The sequence below is a fragment of the Oncorhynchus kisutch genome, linkage group LG26 (genome assembly GCF_002021735.2).
Source record: "Oncorhynchus kisutch isolate 150728-3 linkage group LG26, Okis_V2, whole genome shotgun sequence".
In the NCBI taxonomy this organism is placed as follows: Eukaryota; Metazoa; Chordata; class Actinopteri; order Salmoniformes; family Salmonidae; genus Oncorhynchus; species Oncorhynchus kisutch.
Window position 1 is genome coordinate 8,099,372 of NC_034199.2, and position 17,494 is coordinate 8,116,865.

General features: G+C 40.5%; 1 protein-coding gene across 2 annotated transcripts in view; it reads left to right on the forward strand.

Moving 5' to 3' along the window:
* The window catches only part of LOC109871308 (inactive dipeptidyl peptidase 10-like), a 142,392-nt gene that overhangs the window by 13,821 nt on the left and 111,077 nt on the right, over positions 1–17,494 (forward strand). For both annotated transcript variants that reach the window (XM_031806044.1, XM_031806045.1), the window contains exons 2-3: positions 7,405–7,519; positions 9,893–9,988. In XM_031806044.1, the coding sequence (XP_031661904.1) occupies positions 7,405–7,519; positions 9,893–9,988 (211 nt within the window). The remainder of the gene's footprint in view (positions 1–7,404; positions 7,520–9,892; positions 9,989–17,494) is intronic.

The window sequence follows — 17,494 nt, forward strand, 5'->3', positions numbered from 1 at the left end:
CTTCCCTTTTATTGTGATGGTGAGAAGTTGGCATGTCTTGGAGGTATCCTGCAGTATTTGTGCATCTGTAACTTTCTCACTCATCATTATTCAAAGTTACAGATGCTTAAATATCATACCCTTCCCCCAAATAAAATGCTAACCTTCCCTTTTATTGTGATGGTGAGAAGTTGGCATGTCTTGAAGGTATCATGCAGTATTTGTGCATCTGTAACTTTCTCACTCATCATTATTCACGATTAATTCAGGACTATCCGTAATCATGGTAGCATCCACATTAATGTAGAAGTGTTTAGAAACATATTATATTCTTATTTACAACAGAAGTGACTCCAAAATGACAAAATACATTATTTACCATAAATTTTTATTGGACAAACTATTTTCTGAAACAACCAAAACAAACAGCAAATACACCCAACATATTTGTGGAGTCACAAGCTTGATAATAATTGCATGCTAGGAATATGGGACCAAATACTAAACTTTTGACTACTTTAAATCACATAAGTGAATTTATCCCAACACGTTTGGTCCCCTAAAATGGTGGACTAAGTACAAAAAGTGCTGTAATTTCTAAACAGTTCATACAATAAGGATGACAATACCCTAAAATTGAAGTGGATGGTCTGCACTTTAACCTCATAGTCATTGTATACAGAACCAACACCAACCAAATGTGTCACTCTCCCAATACTTTTGGAGCTCACTGTAACTAAAAGGGATATTTTATGTGTACCTACAAAACATCTCAACCCTAACTCCCCATAGACATGTGCTTCTTCTCCATTGAGTTTCTTCTCTGAGACATAGATAAATGAAGGCTCTGGATGCATCCTAAATGGCACCCTATTGCCTACACATTGCACTACTTTTGACCTATAGGCCCTGGTGAAAATTAGTGCACTATAAAGAGAATAGGGTGCCTTTTGGAACACAGCCTTTGTCTGATTGCTTATTGCCAGAGCTGTCAGATATTTATTTATGGTTTTCAGTGTCTCCCTGCAACACAGACTGCACACTCCGATGTGGAGTAACATAGCACATTTGGAAGATGAATGACATTCTATGACAGAAAATCAAAGGGCAAAAAAATTGGCTTCTGAAAAATGGTGTGGGCAGCCATATTAGTTTTATGACTCTGTTGTTTTATTTGGACTGTAAATCGAAACGGAAACTCTGTCTAGACTGGTGAAAGTAAAGAAAGTTAGACTTGCAGTGCTTCTAGATGGCAACATGCTTGTTTGGTTGGGCGCTACTGTTTAGCAGTCCTTTGCCTATAGGCTATTGCCTGTGGATATGTCTGTGTATTTTATTTTACCTTTATTTAACTAGGCAAGTCAGTTAAGAACAAATTCTTATTTACCATGACGGCCTATCCCGGCCAAACCCTAACACGGATGGCGCCGCCCTATGGCACTCCCAATCACGGCCGGTTGTGATACAGCCTGGAATCGAAACAGGGTCTATAGTGACACCTCTAGCACTGAGATGCAATGCCTTAGACCGCTGCGCCACTCGGGAGCAATGTGTACAGTAGGTGTGATAACAATTTACTTGAAGTGTTATTTATGACACATCCATAATAGGGTCATAAGCATATTGTAAAGTGGCATAACTCTTCAAGTAAAGGCATGTGTCACTGAATGTGTGTTGGGGCAACTGTGATTCCAATGACTTCAGCTATGAAGCTCTGAATGACTTAGCTCTGAATACAATATATGAGCTGCAATAGAACGGTCATGGGGGATGTCTCCCCACTATATGTGTGTGGGGGGTGGGGGTGCTCTAAGTGAAACACACCCAGGCATTTTTTTTTTCCTGGAGGCTAGGCATTTGTCAGGGCCCTGCCACGGTTTCCTAATCCCCATAATGGTAATGGAGAGACACGTCGGGCCAGAACTCACTCTATCTTTGCTCATAATTGAGTTAATAAATTAAGGATGATGATTCCAAAACTGCTAAGTAGGAAATTGTAGAAAGAGAAAGAGATAGAGTGAGGTGAAGAGAAAAGCTCATGCATGCAGGGCTTTGACAATTTAGAGCTGCTGTCAACATTCAAGGACAAGGCAGCCTTTTTTGTGGAATTAATGAAATGAGCGTCGGCCTAACCTCTGATAATAGATCAGCCTCCTGGGCCCTTTGGGGGTCGTAATTGATACAACACTTTGGTCCCAGAACGAAGGGGTGCCCCCTGGCATTCAAATATGGACAGCCGAAAACTGCACTCTCCATAGCTGTTAGAGAGGTGCTTGAGCATTTGAACATTTTCCAGAGCAGGAGAAATATGATGGTTTAGTTTACAATTACCCCGTGAAACCTCCAAGATACACATTTAATAAATAGACACTGAACACCTCCTCTGGAAGATGGAGCAGAAATGTCTAAAAATCGTTTTGATACAGCGACCTGGGTCTAACTGGCCATTTTTCTACTTCACCCCATCTAGCCAATCACATCTTAGAAGTGGGTCGGCGGCCAGTAATCCCCTCCCTGTACCTGCAGGGTTTTGTGGGCAATTGAAGCCAGGAAAGCTAGTGGTTTGGATGACTGTGGAGAGAGGGTCTTAATGTTGCCACCTTATCAGAACTAGCAGATGTGGATGGAGGAGAGCCTTTTTAAGACCACTGAGGCAGAACTCTGACAGTGCCACAGCCTCTTACCCCACCAGTGCATGGCTATTAACTTAGGCGGCCATCTTGACCCGATGACCAGTGTTCTTTCTCCATGTTAACCTGTGAAATTCTAAATGCAAACAGTGTTGTGTTTCTGTCTTGTCGAATAGAGGTAATAACACACGCTGATACTGTACAGCTGGTAAAAGGCTGCTTGTTTGTGCCAGGGAGTTGCTACAGTAGTCGGGGGTCATGAAGTTGGAGTGTGAGAGAGAGACTCCGAGAAAGGATTTAATGCAGTGGAGAACAACTACCCCCTCTCATTGAAGGAAATTCAAGGCAGACCGTGGTACTGCAGGCATTGTTAGCTGAAAACAGGCTCCTTCATTATAGGGAATGGAAAAAATGGCAATCCTCATGGTTAATTTTTGATCAAATAAAAACATGTTTTGAAGTAATTCATGGTACCAATTATTTATTCTTATACAACAGATGTATGTCCTTGAACCAATTATTTAACAATCTCACACAGAACGATAATAACGATAATTTAGCCTGCAGTACCCGGGTCGGCATTCAACCAGAGTTAATCAATGAGAGGGGGCAGCACTGAGCTAGCCAGCAACATCACTTCCTGGTGTAGTTCAAACTGCGCATGTTATGAGTTTTCTCGCGTAGGCAAAAGTCTGTCCTCCATCCTTTCTCCTCCGTGACCCGTAAACCACTAAGTGGTTGAGTGGTCGAGGAGTGTGTCAGTTTGTTAGTAGGCAAACGGAAGAGTGTCCTTCCCTCCTAAAAAAATGTTTGTCCAATTTTATTTGTCACATGCTTCATAGACAACAGAGTGAAATCTTTACTCACGGGTACATTTCCAACAATGCAGAGTAAAGATAAGATACAAATTAGGAATAAATACACAGTGAATAACAGGTAGGTAACAAGATACAGTGCCTTGCGAAAGTATTCGGCCCCCTTGAACTTTGCGACCTTTTGCCACATTTCAGTCTTCAAACATAAAGATATAAAACTGTATTTTTTTGTGAAGAATCAACAACAAGTGGGACACAATCATGAAGTGGAACGACATTTATTGGATATTTCAAACTTTTTTAACAAATCATAAACTGAAAAATTGGGCGTGCAAAATTATTCAGCACCCTTAAGTTAATACTTTGTAGCGCCACCTTTTACTGCGATTACAGCTGTAAGTCGCTTGGGGTATGTCTCTATCAGTTTTGCACATCGAGAGCCTGACATTTTTTCCCATTCCTCCTTGCAAAACAGCTCGAGCTCAGTGAGGTTGGATGGAGAGCATTTGTGAACAGCAGTTTTCAGTTCTTTCCACAGATTCTCGATTGGATTCAGGTCTGGACTTTGACTTGGCCATTCTAACACCTGGATATGTTTATTTTTGAACCATTCCATTGTAGATTTTGCTTTATGTTTTGGATCATTGTCTTGTTGGAAGACAAATCTCCTTCCCAGTCTCAGGTCTTTTGCAGACTCCATCAGGTTTTCTTCCAGAATGGTCCTGTATTTGGCTCCATCCATCTTCCCATCAATTTTAACCATCTTCCCTGTCCCTGCTGAAGAAAAGCAGGCCCAAACCATGATGCTGCCACCACCATGTTTGACAGTGGGGAAGGTGTGTTCATTGTGATGAGCTGTGTTGCTTTTACGCCAAACATAACGTTTTGCATTGTTGCCAAAAAGTTCAATTTTGGTTTAATCTGACCAGAGCACCTTCTTCCACATGTTTGGTGTGTCTCCCAGGTGGCTTGTGGCAAACTTTAAACAACACTTTTTATGGATATCTTTAAGAAATGGCTTTCTTCTTGCCACTCTTCCATAAAGGCCAGATTTGTGCAATATACGACTGATTGTTGTCCTATGGACAGAGTCTCCCACCTCAGCTGTAGATCTCTGCAATTCATCCAGAGTGATCATGGGCCTCTTGGCTGCATCTCTGATCAGTCTTCTCCTTGTATGAGCTGAAAGTTTAGAGGGACGGCCAGGTCTTGGTAGATTTGCAGTGGTCTGATTCTCCTTCCATTTCAATATTATCGCTTGCACAGTGCTCGTTGGGATGTTTAAAGCTTGGGAAATCTTTTTGTATCCAAATCCGGCTTTAAACTTCTTCACAACAGTATCTCGGACCTGCCTGGTGTGTTCCTTGTTCTTCATGATGCTCTCTGCGCTTTTAACGGACCTCTGAGACTATCACAGTGCAGGTGCATTTATACGGAGACTTGATTACACACAGGTGGATTGTATTTATCATCATTAGTCATTTAGGTCAACATTGGATCATTCAGAGATCCTCACTGAACTTCTGGAGAGAGTTTGCTGCACTGAAAGTAAAGGGGCTGAATAATTTTGCACGCCCAATTTTTCAGTTTTTGATTTGTTAAAAAAGTTTGAAATATCCAATAAATGTCGTTCCACTTCATGATTGTGTCCCACTTGTTGTTGATTCTTCACAAAAAAAATACAGTTTTATATCTTTATGTTTGAAGCCTGAAATGTGGCAAAAGGTCGCAAAGTTCAAGGGGGCCGAATACTTTCGCAAGGCACTGTAGATAATAGACAGTAGCAGCAGCGTATGTGTGTGTGCGTATGCATGTGTGTGCATATTATGTGTGTGTGGGTGTGCGTGTGAGTTAAATAAAGGCTCAAAGGATTTGTGCGTTGAAGTGTCAGTGTATGTATGTGTGAGTGTGTGGGTAGAGTCCAGTGGGTGTGCATAAAGTATGTGCAAGAGAGTTAGTGCAAAAAAGGGTCAATGCAGGTAGTTCAGGTAGCCATTTGATTACATTTTAGCTGTCTTGTTTAGAAGTCTTATGGCTTAGGGGTAGAAGATGTTCAGGGTCCTGTTGGTGCATTGGTACCGCTTGCCGTGAAGTAGCAGAGAGAACAGTCTGTGGATTGAGTGGATGGAGTCTTTGACAATTTTTTGGGCCTTCTTCTCACACCGCCTGGTATAGAGGACCTGGATGGCAGGAAGCTCGGCCCCAGTGATGTGCTGGGCCGTTCACATTAACCTCTGTAGCGCCTTGCGGTCGGATTCCAAACACTTGTTTAAACCAAGCGATGATGCAGCCAGTTAAGCCGCTCTTGATGGTGCAGCTGTATAAATCCTTTTGAGGATCTGAGGGCCCATGTCAAATCTTTTCAGCCTCCTGGGAGGCAGGAGGTGAAAGGAGGCAGGAAGTGAGCAAATCTAATTGATTAAAGGCCAGCGTCTCCATTAGACGCCATCTTAGCCAACATAATTTTGCTTCAATGCGCTATTGAGTCATCACATAGGAATGAATGGTGTCACGTGATCGATGGCTAAAACCATTATTGTTATTTTATTGTGTTACTTTTTATTATTGTTACTTTAGTTTATTTGGAATATTTTCTTAACTCTTTCTTGGACTGCACTCTGTTGGTTAAGGGCTTGTAAGTAAGCATTCACGGAACACATGTTGTATTCAGCCTATGTGACAAATCAAGTTTGATATATTTGATATATACAGTCATTGGTTTAATGAAAACAATTCAACCATGCAAATTCCCCTCTTGAAATGCAAATGATGAAGTATTAACTTGCATGTTTCATAAAGTCTCTTCATGCCATTTACTCTGAGCTCCTCCATGCAACTTATAAACCCCTCCCTACCTCAGAGTTGAATATAAACACAAAATGCCATAATGTTGGTCGTGTTATTCATTGAGCCCCACCGCACAGCTTAGATTAAGCCCTATCATGCAGCTCATTTTGAGCCTCGCCATGGAGCTGGTTATCAATGCAGCTCAAGGTGACATGCTGAAACATCGTGGCTAGCACATTGACTATTATACAGCTGAATGAGTAACTTTTGTGACTGTATTATTTACTACTTTATGTTATTCTACTATTACAGATTTATAATCTTAATTTGATCATCCTGTTGTCACAGGAAATGCAAACTTGTGGTGTATAAAAGGTTTAAAAAGTCTCCTAAAGTTGGTTATTTCCACTTCAAAATTTCTAATTTGATTTGCCCGAACTTAAAATGTATCAACCCATGCAAAAATGTCAATTCATTATTTCCACACAATAATTCACCATTTATGTTGCGGCAGGCTTATTTTCCTGCTTTGAGAAACTGGTCAAATTGAGATCCTTCACCTGTACCTAGTGCATGAGTAAACATTTACTCTGCTGTCATTGACATGGTCACAATCATTGACATTGTTATTGTGACACAAGGACCAGCACTTAATCCTCACAGACTGTGCTGTTTTAGTATTGTGTTTTTCTTCTTAGGCTGTTTACATCGTATCGTAGGGATCAACCCATGCTAACTCATGCTGCTTCCTATTGTGTCCCTGCTTCAAAATGGATGTGTATGGCATGCACAATGTCTGTGATCTGGGAATTGGATTTGGCTTTCAATTTGACATTCCAGCAATTTTACATTATGGGTATGTTTATTGTAAGCTCCTACATAACACTGACTCAACATAGAAGAACTCATGTATTGACAATCTGTGGTCTTGAAAATTGTTTGTATGGGATGGAAGCAAGAAAATAGAGCTAGGAAGAAAATGGGCTCAAATCTATAACTTTTATGTGGGGTTGATATCCTTTTGTGTGTTTATCCCTGTGTTTTGTGGTTCTGTGTGTCTAGGTATGTCTACTTTTAGCTGAACATTGGTATTTTCCAAAGATGTTGAAAGGTATTTTCCAGAACGCTCTTTTGACAACTCTTGCTCTCTCTCTCTTTCTCCCTCTCTCCTAACTCTCTCTGTTTCTCTACAGGACCTTGGTGCAGGAGCTCCACCTGACAGGAACTGGAAAGGAATTGCTATTGCTCTGCTGGTTATTTTGGGGGTCTGCTCTCTTATCACCATGTCTGTCATCCTCCTCACCCCAGGTACGGTATTGGGCATAGATAATAAGTACACTACACCTTGTATATTGACTTAGTTTCACTACTCAGCTGTTCATCAACATCCTCAATTTGCTGCAATTAAGAACAGTTTATGCTGAGTGACGTACTCAGAAATCTTTGGAATGACTCACAGATGAACAGAGACCACATTGTCCCCTGGTGCTCCAGACAATTTAAAACCCCTTGAGTATCTGATGGGCTAGCTATCTATTGCATTTGGCTGCCACATAATTTACAAACCGAAGTGCTTTGTAGTTATCCAGCCCGGGCCAACATGGCTGACATTCAAAATCATTTGGCCCTTCTCTCTCTACACAATTAGCATCTGTCCTTGTCAACAGTAGTTTACAAATGGCTTAACAACATCCTCTCATTAATGGCTTAACATTTTACAGTTAAAACATGTTTACGAAAGCTATTTATTAGACATTGTTAATGTTGTAAATTACTATTGTAGCTGGAATATCTACATAGGCCCGTTATCAGCAATCATCACTCCTGTGTTCCAATGGTTGTGTTAGCTAATCCAAGTGAATCATTTTAAAAGGCTAATTGATCATTGGAAAACCCTTTTGCAATTATGTTAGCACAGCTGAAAACTGTCGTGCTCATTAAAGAAGCAATAAAACTGGACTTCTTTAGACAAGTTGAGTATCTGGAGCATCAGCATTTGTGGGTTCGATTACAGGCTCAAAATGGCCCGAAGCAAATAACTTTCTTCTGAAACTTGTCAGTCTATTCTTGTTCTGAGACATTAAGGCTATTCCATGCGAGAAATTGGCATTGGCTCTAACTAGAATAGAAAAAGGAGTGGGAGGCCCCGGGGCATAACTGAGCAAGAGGACAAGTACATTAGTACAAGTACATGTACATAGTTTGAGTAACAGGTGCCTCACAAGTCCTCAACTGGCAGCTTCATTAAATAGTACCCGCAAAAAACACCAGTCTCAACGTCAACAGTGATGAGGCGACTCTGTGATGCTGGTCTTCTAGGCAGAGTTCCTCTGTCCAGTGTCTGTGTTCTTTTGCCCATCTTAAACTTTTCTTTTTATTAGCCAAATGTATATTAGCAAAATTATTTATTAGCTAAATGAATATACTATAAGGGAAACACTGATAATTTCTCTCTCTTTCTCTACTTTTTCCTCTCTCTCTCTCCCTCACCCCTCCAACCTTCCCTCTCTCTCTGTTAAATGTTTGGCTCCCTCTTCATCTGAATTTTAAAGGTTGCTCAAAGTGTCTGCCTCTAGAGCAGGTGAAGCCGTCCAAGTGCATCCAATCTTCTGATAAGATTTTATCCTGATTTATTTTATTCATAAAGGCTAAAGTAAGCATCACACTCAAGAGTCCCAACAGCTTTAAAAACTGCCCTAGATTAAAGTCCCTGTTTCCAGACCACTCCACATCTCTAGTCCTTGGTATATTAATCTGACTGTCATTTTTCTGACTAAAGCACAGACCTAAGACATTATTAACAGCTGGATGCAACATGTATAGTTACTCTTATACAGCTATATGCTGTATACAGAACACACTATAAACATAGATCTAGAATCAGATTAAATTACCCACCAATGCTGACCTTGACCAGGAGCAACAACATAATGCTGACCTTAGATTAGTGTCTAGAGGCAATCTCTTGACAGAATATGTCTGGGATAGCTTCTAGGTCAAGATCAAGGAGTCTTGACTTTGATTGGAGACTGACTTTATGACCCTAAGTTCTGGGTCACCCCAAGTTCTCAAAAATGTCTTTCAGTTCCTCAGAAAGACTTTGATGCAGCAAGCTTCACAAATAAAATTTTAAAAAGCAATACTACACCCCTTTTCCTTTAGTATCATATGCCCTATTGCTATTATTTGCTCCTTCTGTGAGAGAATAAACAATGCTGGAAACTTCTAAATTGATAATGATAAAATAATGATTTGATCATTATTGTCACGGCCGTCTTCCTGGAAATGACTGGACCAAAGCGCAGCGTGATGAGCGTACATTTCTCTTTATTTGAAATGAATGTCACCAACAAAACAAGGAACCCACCGTGAAGCTTAATTTGGGCAATCATGCCACTAACCAAGTCTACCCACAAATGCGAAAGGAAACAAGGCTGCCTAAGTATGATTCCCAATCAGAGACAACGATAGACAGCTGCCTCTGATTGAGAACCACACCCGGCCAAACACAAAGAAATAGAAAACATAGAAATAAAGAAACTAGAATACCCACCCTAGTTACACCCTGGCCTAACTAAAATAGAGAATAAAAGCCTCTCTATGGCCAGGGCGTGACAATTATTGAGTTCCCAGTGATGATAGTTTGTAATTAATAAAAACATTTTGTGATTTTTTAAAAAGCGGACAGCCAAGCTGGCAGTGATACCAAACTCACAGTGGAAGATCTGTTCAAGCCTGAGTTTGTTGCCCACGACCCGGAGGCCAAATGGATCAACGGTAAGTGCCAACACGCATACCACAATTCTGCCATAGCTGTTGGATGTTTGACAATATTGATGGAACTTGGTTGCAATGTTTTGGTGAGCAGAATGTTGTGTGACATGGTGCATGTCCTTAATTCTTTAAACAAGGTGACGTAGATTGGCAATGAAGTCTCACTGTTGGGAGTTTATTGTTGTTGGTCATGTGAATATTTAGTTATTTAAGCATTTTTGTAACTGAACACATAGCTGTGGCAGGGTCTAGGGAAAGTATGTGGAGATTATGCCTGTGTCTTTATTTTAAAAGTTAGGCTTCATTGATATTCTCTCACTTTGGTTTCATTGTTCCCAAAATAACGTAAACAATTATATGTATATAGTATATACTGTATATGTGGTATGAGTAAGAATGCTTCAAAACACCTAGAAATAAACTGCTTTGTTGTAGACACTTAGCACACTTACACAAAAATAAACACTACCTCAAAATCATGTTAGACATTAACACGATCTTGATATACTGAAAGTCTGCAGTCGGTTGCGCAAAGTGAAAACAAAGGGCTGAGTTGGTTCGACAACAAAAGGATGAATGATCCCTCATCTGCCTTCAACCTTTTTTAAAGTAACTGCCTAGTGTTTCCAGATTTCTATGAAATATGACCTATAGTTACTTACAATTTAAGTGAAATAGTTTCCCCCCCCCAAAAAAAAGTTTGTTGAAAATCAGCTTTTCTGTTGGAATGGTGTGGGTGTACCCCAACAACAGAATGGTGTGGGTGTATACCAGTCATTAAAAATATTCACGCAAGTAGACCGCTGATTGACCAGCTCATCCTCCTTTAGACCGCTGATTGGCCAGCTACTTTAAATGTGGCGCATTTATATAATTCATTGTCAAACAAAACCAGGCTTGCATATCTCATATCCCAGCCTTTGTGTATACCAACAACTGATTATGCAAATTCAGATACTGAATTTGTACTGTCTTTTCTATCCCTCTGGTACATATTTACATTGTATTGATTCCTTATCTGCTGGATGGGGCTTGTATGTTAAAGTAAGAGCCTGGAATAGCAGATCTCTGAATAAAGCGTGTTAAGTGAAGCAAAAGTGAATCTGATTATGGTTGTGTTGTACAGACAAGATAATGATCACATTGAGATAATGGGACGCCGACTCCCTAAGATGCTCCGGAGAACCAACTTTACAATCTGTTTTTCTTTCCTGCTTTCCCGATGCCATTTGGGCTGTTTGTTTCAGGTTTCTCTCTGCCCTTAACTGCTTCACTTCGATCGCATGCACCCAATTGGCCACAGGGAAGAAGCAAGGCCTTTCTGTCCATCAATATTTTATCACCTCAGTGAAATTTCTCCACTATCTCCGCACCACCATCTCATTCACAGAGCTGACCTCAGGCTAGAGATAGAGCGAGATAACATTGCGTCAAACCAGTCAGAAAACCAGGTTTATGAGTACGGCTTTGAGAATAAATGGGACAAAATGGACCCCAGACAAATAGGATGAGATAACAAATAGACAGTGAGTGTAACATGGGAGACCTGAAATTGATCATGGTGTGGCTTTGTAGGTTTTAAGATGATCCAGATGAGAGAGAAGCTTTAGATCACTGATGGGCAGCTCCAGTCCTAAGGGGCCTGATTTGTGTTACACTTTTCTCCCCAGCCCTAAAGCTAACACAGCTGATTAATAAACTAATTGCATTCTAAACTGAAGACCATAATTAGTTGAATATTGGAGTCAGGTGTGTGAGGTGGGGCTGGGGCAAAAGTGTGACACCAACGACTGGAGTTGCCCACCTCTGCTTTAAATAGTTTAGATTGGAATCTATACTGTATGTGGTATTGCAAATGTAGATGTGCAAGGTTATATTAAAACTAGGGCCGATGAAGGTAATATGTTAATTACAGTTAATGTTACATATCTTAAACAGCGTACATTTTTTTACACATTTAATTGCATCTCCATTCCACTCAAAAGTCTGTGTTTCCGCACAGAGCCTTTTAAGAGTAACACACAATGCGCTCTGTCTGTGGGTTGTCACTTGTTACCCCAGGCACAAAATTGTCTATATCGTAAGAATTCATGAATACTAAAATTGTCTTTTCGGTCTTAATTTAAGGTTAGGGTTAGGTATAAGATTAGTAGTGTGGTTAGGATTCAAGTTAAGTTTAAAATCAGATTTCAAGAAGATAATTTGTAGAAATAGGCGGGATTTAGCCTTAATTTTGCTGGGGGAGGAGAGCGAGAAATGGGAGAATTAGAGGGAGCATACTTAAGATCACACAGGACACCAGATAAGACAGGAGAATTACACCAGATATGATAGATTGACTCTAGCCCCCAGGCACATAGACTATTGCAACATAGATACTGGAAACTGAGACCCCCCGTCTCAGTTTCCAGTATCTATGTTGCAATAGTCTATGTGCCTGGGGGCTAGAGTCAATCTATCATATCTGGTGTAATTCTCCTGTCTTATCTGGTGTCCTGTGTGATCTTAAGTTGGGGGACACTGTGGTCCAGTCCAAAGTTATCACCGGACACAGCCAACCAGGCAGGATATAACCCCACCACTTTTCCAAAGCACAGCCCCCACGCCACTAAAGGGATCAACACACTAACTTACTACCCTGAGAGAAGGCTGAGTACAGCCCATGAAGATCTCCCCCACCGCACGAGCCCGAGAAGAGTGCGAGCAACAAGTGACTCAACCCCTTTAATAGGACAGATGCAAAGAATCCCAGTGGAGAGAGGGGAGCTAGCCAGGCAGAGACGGCAAGGGTGGTTCGTCACTCCAGTGCTTTGCCATTCAATGTTGCAACCCTGAGCCGACTACACTCAATCAGAGATGTGTCTTCAGTAAAGACTTAGAGGTTGAGACTGAGTCTGCATTTGTAACATGGATCGGCAGACCATTCCATAAAAATGGAGCTCTAGGCCAGCCGCGACTGGGAGACCCATGGGGTGGCGCACAATTGGCCCAGCGTCGTCCGGGTTAGGGGAGGGTTTGGCTGGCAGGGATGTCCTTGTCCCATCGTGCACTAGCGACTCCTGTGGTGGGCCGGTCACAGTGCACGCTGACACGGTCGCCAGGTGCACAGTGTTTCCTCCGACACATTGGTGCAGCTAGCTTCTGGGTTAAGTGGGCATTGTTTCAAGAAGCAGTGGTTGGGTTGTGTTTCGGAGGATGCACGGCTCTCGACCTCCGCCTCTCCCGAGTCCGTATGGGAGATGCAGCGATGAGACAAGACTGTCTACCAATTGGATAGCACAAATTGGGGAGAAAAAGGGGTAAATGTTTTCTTTCAACAAGTAGTATTTGGAACTCAATAGGAGAAAGCCCTGCCTCCAGCTGTTTACTTAGAAATTCTAGGAACAATAAGGAGGCCTGCGTCTTGTGACAGTAGCGTATATGTAGGCAGGACCAAATTGCCCGAAATAGGTAGTAGCTAGTCCATGTAGTACTTTATAGGTTAACAATAAAACCTAGGTGACCTTGGCTGTGCTGTGTGCTGTCTGTCTCAGTAGCTAGTAGCTGCTGTAAAGTTGACCTTTCTCTCTTGTAGTGCTTAAACGCTCACACCGGTAGAAATACACTTTTTCGAGCTAAAAGACCATGACCAGAGCTTACCTACAGTATGATGTTGCACAACGATTTAAGTCAATAAGTCCTCGTTTAGTTGTTTGGGCTTGAAGTGACAAATCCGAAACTGCCCACTTTTTTTTGTTTAAGGGCTGAGTTTTATTTAAATGTTACCACCCATCAGCATTGCATTTTTTATTAATCATAAACTGCCTTTGCTGTACCACAGCTGAAGCCTGGCAGCAGCCTACTCAAGGTTACACCGTGTCAATTACAATGTAGAAAAATGCATATCAGCTATCTTTCAATCGGGTATCCTTTAAACATTCTCTATGCTCGCAGCTTTGAGCAACAATTTTTGAAGGGAAATATGCAGTTAGTTAAACACATTCCCAGGTGTTGTTTTAGATAACAGCAAAAACTTAATTTGCAGTTAAGTTATGCTAACTACCCAGCTAACCAGACAATAATGTTTGTAATGGTATGGTTGAATCCATATTGATTCAAGTCTAATTTCCCACAATGATTTTAATCCGAACAGGACAATCGTTAAGCTACTGTTTATCTTGTAGTTCTCAGATCAACTATTTAGGAAAGTTATCAAAATTTGTGTAACAGTTTGTGACTAGTTAATTTTGAAGAACATGGATAAGTAGGCTAGATCTAACAACTGTATGATATTTTACATGAACTCAGACCTGGCTGATCTGTTGGTATTGTCTTAGAATATTTCCTGAACAAAAATATAAATGCAACAATTTCAAGGTACAGTTCATATAAGAAAATCAGTCAATTGAAATAAATCCATTAGGCCCTCATCTAGGGATTTCACATGACTGAGCAGGGGTGCATCGGCGGCCCTCCCACTGGGAAGCCAGGCCCAGTCAATCAGAAAGAGTTTTATTACAGACAGAATTACTATTTAGTTTCATTAGCTGTCCGGATGGCTGGTCTCAGACGATCCCGCAGGTGAAGAAGTCGGATGTAGAGGTCCTTTGTTTACATGTAAACTGCAGTTTTTAGTCCGGTTGGACGTACTGCCAAATTCTCTAAAATGACGTTGGAGGCAGCTTATGGTAGAAAAGTGAACATTAAATTCTCTGGCAACAGATCTGGTGGACAGTCCTACAGTTATAGCGTGCCAATTCCACACACTCTCAAAACTTGAGACATCTGTAGCATTGTGTTGTGTGACAAAACTGCACATTTTAAAGTGGCCTTTTTTTGTCCCCAGCACAAGGCCATATATATATATATAGTATATAGTATATATTCAATCACCGATCTTCAATATACTTTGTATCCCTCATTTACTCAAGTGTTTCCTTGAGCATGCTGTTTAATCAACTTCTTGATATACCACACCTGTGAGGTGGATGGATTATCTTGGCAAAGGAGAAATGCTCATTAACAGCTATGTAAACAAATTTGTGCAATTTTTTTTTTTTGAAATAAGTGTATGGAAAATATCTGGGATCTTTTGATTATCTTGTCAAAGGAGAAATGGAAAATTCCGGGCATCTTTTATTTCAGCTCATGAAACATAGGACCAACACTTTACATGTTGGGTTTATATTTTTGTTCAGTATAGTTTAGTTAGAGTTTTCTTCCCCTTTAATAAAACTATATTTTACCTGCAACCCAATGTGATTTTGTATCTTTAATTTGGGTCAAATTTGAATAAAAATTTGAATAAAAATAATGCCAAAATTAGAGAGAAATACACTTCTGGGATATGGGACCAACACTTTACATGTTGCGTTTATATTTTTGTTCAATATAGATTGCAAATGGTGAATATGTGGGATGTATGAAATGGTTGATAGGAGAATCAATGGCAAAGTGTAAATCAAATCAAAGCCTTGATTGATGCTGCCTTTCCTGAGTCCATGAGGCTAAAGATTCCTGTGACAGAGATTAAATATTGCTGCTATGGATGAATGATACAAATTGATGCTAAGAACAGATGATTGGTTAGATGGAAGGAATAGTTTAAGAGCATAGATGATAAGTGGAATCAGTTCAGTTCCTTTAGTACCTTTTACTATTTATTTACAAATTCCTATTCTTCAAAGTCTTTACTAACAGGATTTATCCCTCACCAACTGAATTCTTGCCTTTTATCCCATATCTGTGCTGTCTGATTTTGAGTTTTCTTCCAGCCCTCTGAGTGGCAAGTTAGAGTGCCACAAGTCTGAACTGCAGTAACCTAAAAGGATACACATTATGTAAATTGGTGCAGAAGGCCTGGGAGGGTTGACCAATCCAGTTCAAGGTTTTTCTTCATTATCCCCAATTAATTCCACAGTCAAAACATGCTCTACCAGCCAGTTGAGAAAACAGTTAAAGGGTTATTAATAGGGTGTTCAGCCTCCACAAGCCAGAACAGCTTCAATGCTCCTTGGGAAAGATTCTACGAGTGCCTGGAACTCGATTGGATGGATGTGACACCCTTCTTTCACAAGAAATTCCATTATTTAGTGTTTTGTTGGTGGTGGTGGAAAATGCTGTCTCAGGAGTCCCTCCAGAATCTCCCATAAGTGTTCAATTGGGTTGAGATCTGGTGACTGACACACACCCTTTAAACCTCAGATGCTCCTTTGTCCTTCTTTCAAAGTCACTGAGATCTCCTTTTCTAGCCACGGCAGCAACTGAGCATTTTTAATACATAACCCTAATGTTATGGGATGTTAATTGCTTAATTATCTCAGGAATTACACCTGTGTGGAATCACCGATCTTCAATATACTTTGTATCCCTCATTTACTCAAGTGTTTCCTTGATTTTGGCAGTTATCCTGTATCTACCCAGCGAACATGTAACTTTCCTACATTAGTTAACATTCCATAATGCCGATACGAATCTCTCTCTCTCTCTCTCTCTCTCTCTAGTTGAGGGAAATTACCATTTATGCATCATTGCATGTTGATCATTTGTTATTCCGTGTGACCAGTTAATGAAGAGTAGTATAAACATTACAGGAAGACAACTGGCAAAAGTATGCACATGTGTGAAGTGTGACATAGAATGTGTACCCCAGCTGTTGTTTTCTGTGTGTGAATTCCTCTTTGTGTGTGTGTGTGTCTCAGTCAGCCACGGTCATGCAATGCTCTCTCTTTGTCAGTCTCTATCAGTATTAGCACAGTCTTCCCTTGAGGGCTGAACATCCTCAACCTGCCAGTGACAATCTGGTGAGAAGAGTATGTCACATCAGCTTGCATCTTATAGTTCAGTAACATAACACATGAATTACCAGTTGGCTCCATTACCCTCTCACGTCCTATCCTTCACTCATCTTGCTAGTCAGTTCAGTAACCAGTCAGTTCTTTTACATCCTACATCTACCAGTCAACTCTGTGACATGTTATTTCTGTTACTCCCTCGCATCCAGTCAACTCTCTTCAGCCACGTACCAAGGTTGTTCTGGAGGAAATGAAAACCCGCAAAATGTCGGTAGATTTTGTCATTAGCAGGTAAGAATGGCCAGTGGTCACACAGAGCATTTGAGGTTTGGTTAAATTGACAAGAAAGGCCACTGCAAAATTATCAGTTTCTCTGGTTTTACTATTTATCGGTATTTGTTTGGGTAAAATTGGCATTTTTGTTTTATTCTATAAACTATTTAGAGCATTTATTTGCAGAAAATGACAACTGGTCAAAATAACAAAATATATGCAGTGTTTTCAGACCTCAAATAATGCAAAGAAAATAAGTTAATATTAATTATTAAACAACACAATGCTAATGTTTTAACGTAGGAAGAGTTCAGAGATTCATATTTGGTGGAATAATCCTGATTTTTCAATCACAGCTTTCATGCGTCTTAGCACACTCTCCACCAGTCTTTCACATTGAAAGCAGCTCAGCTTTGTTTGATGGCTTGTGATCCATCTTCCTCTTGATTAAAATCAAGAGATT